The sequence below is a fragment of the Emys orbicularis genome, chromosome 12 (assembly GCF_028017835.1).
Source record: "Emys orbicularis isolate rEmyOrb1 chromosome 12, rEmyOrb1.hap1, whole genome shotgun sequence".
In the NCBI taxonomy this organism is placed as follows: domain Eukaryota; kingdom Metazoa; phylum Chordata; order Testudines; family Emydidae; genus Emys; species Emys orbicularis.
In genome coordinates, this window is record NC_088694.1 from 36206167 (window position 1) to 36210871 (window position 4705).

Sequence of the window (4705 nt, forward strand, 5' to 3'; positions counted from 1 at the left end):
TTCTCTCCATGGACAGCAGTACCAGAATCAATATGCTTCCAACACAAATCTTGGGTGGGCGGGGGGAATGGTCTTGTGATCCCAAACATCGCCCCAGCACGGCCACAAACTTTTGGTAAACTTTTGAGTAAACTTGGGCTGAGATTTTCAAACGTGACCAAAGAAGCTAGCTACCCATTGATATTCAGACAGAGCTGGGAACCTAGGTTGGGATTTTTGAAAGAGCCTGCCAGAGCTCGGGACCGAAATCTCACTGAAATTCAAGGTGTGAGGCAGAGAGAAGAACTGAACAGAGATCTGCTCAGCTACAGTCCACTGTCTTAACCACAAGCCCATCCTTCCCCAGCAGTGTGGCTTGCCGAATTTCACCTAGATATAGGATAACACAGGTTTGCTTGTTCCTCGTGTAGCATGACATCCATCCGAGACTCATCAGTAACCCCCTTCTCCAGCAGTCTTTAACTATGTTCCCCAGTGCTCCTTGTTCCAAGCTTTGCCTTCCTCAGGGCATCCTTGACCTCCTTGTTCCTGAGGCAGTAGATGAGGGGGTTCAGGAGTGGCACCACCACAGTATAGAGCACTGACACCAGCTTGTTGGAGTTGTAAGCGTACATGGCCTTGGGCCGGGCGTAGGTGAACAGGGTGGTGGAGTAGAACAAGACTACCACGGCCAAGTGGGAGCTGCAGGTAGAGAAGGCCTTTTGCCTGCCCTGGGATGAGGGGATCTTGAGCACAGTGAACAGGATGCAGATGTACGAGGTGACCACGATGCACAGAGGCACCATGATGACCATCAGGGCCAGGATGAAGTCCACCAGCTCGGCCTGGGATGAGTCAGTGCAGGAGACATTCAATAGAGGTGAGATGTCACAGAAGTAGTGGTTGATAGTGTCAATGCTGCAGAACCTGAGCTGGGCGATGAAGCTCAGCTTGATTGCAGCGGTGATCAAGCCACAAACCCAGCAGCTTGCAGCCAGCTGGGCACAGAACCTATTGCTCATGATGGACGGGTACCGCAAAGGGTTGCATATGGCTAAGTAACGATCATAGGCCATGGCAGCCAAGAGGATGTACTCAGTGCACACAAAGGTCACAAAGAAATACAGCTGTGCCATGCATCCTTGGAAGGAAATGCTCTTATCCTGGGTCATGAAATCTGCCAGCATCTTGGGCACAATGACTGTCACGTACCAGATCTCCAGGAACGACAGGTTGCCCAGGAAGAAATACATGGGCTTGTGCAGCTGGTGGTTGGCCCGGATGACAAGGATGATGATGATGTTTTCCATCAGCGTTAGCAAATAGGCCAGGAGGAAGACGGAGAAGAGGAGCAGCTGCAGCTCAGCAGAAGTGGGGAATCCTAGTAGGATGAAGTGGCTGACATTGGTTTGGTTTCCTTCGTCCATTCCTTACATGCAGTGCCTTCCTTCTCCACCTGTGATGAATTTAATCATGATTAGCCAGATTCCAACCAGTCTAGATCCATGGCTGTTCATTATTTGCTTGATAGTAGCAACTAGCAGCCCAACCCAAGAGCAGGGCCCCATTGTGTGTGACTCTGTATAGACATATTGTACAAGAACAGTCCCTGCACCAAATACCTTTAGAATCTGAATAGACGAGAGGGACTAATATTGTAGATTATTCATGCCAGAGACCATCTTTTTGTTCTGTGTTTGTCCAGCACCTAACACAGTAGGATTTCAATGGGAGTTAGGCACCAATGTGCTTTTGAAAACACCACTAAGCATCTGCTTCTTTAGGTACTTAAAGGCCTTTGAAAAGCTGACCTATAGAACCAAAGTTTCATTGAAAGTCAAGCACCCAAGGCCTAGATTCACAAATGAATTAAGCACCTAAAGTGCATATTTAGGTGCCTAAATCTGGGTTTGGTTGCCTAAATCCCAGTTTTAGGCTCCACTGCAATTCACAAAACTCCCACTGAACCCAGTAGGTGCCTAAATGCACTCGGCACCTAGGCTTTTGCAGTACAAGTTCCCTGGGTGCCTATGTATCTACCTTTGGACATGTACACTGCTGCCTCATTCTAGGCATCCGGACACCTATCTCCCACCAAAGCCTTCGAGCGATTCACAAACCAGGGGAAGACAGGTGCTCAGCTGCCTAACTCCCATGTGGGGCCCTAACCAGTAGGTATGTGCTCAGAGGCTGCCTATCAAATTGGGCTGCTCAGGCAAATTCACACAAAAAGATAGGGTGCAAAAAGGAGAAATCCAGCATAACTTTCAGCTCAGTGGCTAGGGTACACACCTGGGACAGCCCCCCAGTTCATGTCCCCTCCCACCTGGTGAGGGGAAGGGATTTGCACAAGGATCTGCAAGCCCATAAGTGAGTGCTCTCACTGCTGGACGAAGGGATAATCTCTGTTCAACTGCCTCAATCTCTCCTGCTGAAGCGTGGATAAATAGTTAAAGAGTCATTAGGCCAGATAAAGCCTGCTAGAATGACTCTCTAGCCCAATGGCTAGAGTACGCCCCCCCCCCCAGGCTGAGGGAGACCCAGGATCCAATCCTTCCACTTCAATGACTCATTAATTAGTTATCCGGAGTTGAACCGCTTCAACAGGTAGATCCCTGCATGGATACAAAATGTCTATCCATGGATGCGGATGTCTGCAGATATAAATTGGTATCTGTGGAGCTGCAGGGCTCTATCCAGGAGCGCAATGGCGAAATCAGAAGCCTGGTGGGCCGCCACACCCAGGAGCCAGTGCCCTGCAGCGGCAGCTCTTCCGGTATGGCTGTACCAGTGCCAGCCCCGCCCCCAGCCCTGCCCACTGCACTAGCGCGACCAGGGACAGCTGCTGGTGAGCCTGGTGACCACCCCTGTGGGCAGGGCTGGGGGCGGTACAGCCATACCAGAGGAACTGCCGGCGTGGGGTGCTGGCTACTGGGAGTGGTGGCCCACCAGGCTGCTGCTTTCATCGCTGCAGTTACCGGTAGAGCCCTGCAGCTCCGCAGATACCGATTTATATTCACAGATATCCGCATCCGCAGATAGACATTTTGTATCTGAGCAGGGCTCTATCAACAGGAGAGACTGAGGGAGCTCTATATCAGAACATCCAAAGCCTGGGGATTAGGGAACTTGCCTCAGAGGCAGCAGCTTATGCTTCAAATCCCTTTGCCTTGTGAGGCAGAGGGATACTTGAATCAGCAGGTTTCCTAGATCCCAGGGGAGTACACTAACCACTGGGCTAACAGTTATGAGGAAGGTCATTCTTCCCTCACCCTCTGGCTTCTTGCAAAAAATGCCTTAGACACCTAACTCCAGAGAGGGATCACAGTTGAGAATTGCTAAGCAGAAACAGGTGCTTCCCTGTGACCTAGATTTAGTCACCTAGCTCAGAGAGAGGGGTGGGACTAGCATACACCCCTCTCATCAGAATCTCCCGTTGGCTAGCTTAGGCTCTTCTCTGGCTAGTATGGTGGCTTTGGGAATCATAGCCTAAGACATCTGATTCTCCCCATTCATTGTGTAGGGAGCCTGGGTGCCAAACGCAGGCTTTGTGAATTGCAGTGTGTGATTTCCTAGGCACCTACCAACTAGGTGTTCATTGTCACAGTGTCCAAGTACCTTTGTCAATATACTCCTAAGTGACTTTTGCTATAGGTCTGATGTTCCTAAATTACCTAGGTGGTTTTGAAGATGTTCAAGTACCTAAGTCCATAAGACTCCTTTGAAAATCCCAGCGTACTCCACAAATTGGAAATAAAATAACCTTTTATGAGAAAGATCAAACAAAGTGACAAATTGAATACAACTGTGTGTGATGGAGTTGCAACAAAAGCCTGGTATTGTTAAAGGATCCTAAGGGAGTTAGGCACACAACTCCCATTGAATTGGCATCTAACTCCTTTAGGTTCCCTTTATATATATAAACTTTATATATACAACTCCTTTGGGCTTCTTTGATTATCTATCTATCTATCTATCTATCTATCTATCTATCTATCTATCTATCTATCTATCTATCTATCTATCTATCTCAGAGGATCCTAAAGGAGTTAGAAAGGCTTCTCAAGGAGTTCTATATAATTGATTTTTTTTCTTTCAAAAATAAGGTGTGAAAAAAAGACAAAAGAACAAAACCGTAAAGGAATGGAAAGGGAGGGAAATGCTGGCTATGTTGCTAGGATGGACAGATACCCCAGCATGCAGCACTCTCAAATTTTCCATCGACGTGCAAAGGGGTGCATGCTCTGACCCTGCCTGGTGCCCCCCTCAGTCGTGCCCCAGAGATTCAAAAATTCATAGTATCTGGAAACTTCCCTACATGACTCCAGACAGCGTGCCATCATCCCTGGTCACCTTGGTGGGTTCAATGTGTGTGTGTGTGTGTGTGACAGGAGAGGAACATCTGAGTTTCTATCCACAGTGCCATCTCCCCTGGTCATCTTGGTTTGGTGGGTTCAATGTATTTGTATGTGTGTGTGTGAGACAGGAGAGAAACATCTCAGTTTCCATCCACTAGGGATTAAACAAAAGTTTCTAGAAAGTTAGGCCAATTTTTCTCAATTTTTGCTGAGGTCCCTGGTTTATGATATGTTACCCGCTCTTTAGGTGCCAGGTCAGCCAAGTCACTGGGCCAGACTTCTATGCCTGGAGCGCGTCTGCTCTCCTACCTAAGCAATGTGAGTCATTTGGCTAGGTAGGATGGTTGCCATGATAATGGATACCTCCT

At 48.3% G+C, this 4705-nt stretch overlaps 1 protein-coding gene across 1 annotated transcript; it reads right to left on the reverse strand.

Annotated features, from left to right (window-relative positions):
• Window positions 1-458: 458 nt before the first annotated feature.
• On the reverse strand, window positions 459-1406 carry LOC135886078 (olfactory receptor 6Y1-like). The gene has a single exon (XM_065413963.1). It carries the CDS (start codon window positions 1404-1406, stop codon window positions 459-461), a length of 948 nt encoding a protein of 315 aa, XP_065270035.1.
• Window positions 1407-4705: the final 3299 nt, after the last annotated feature.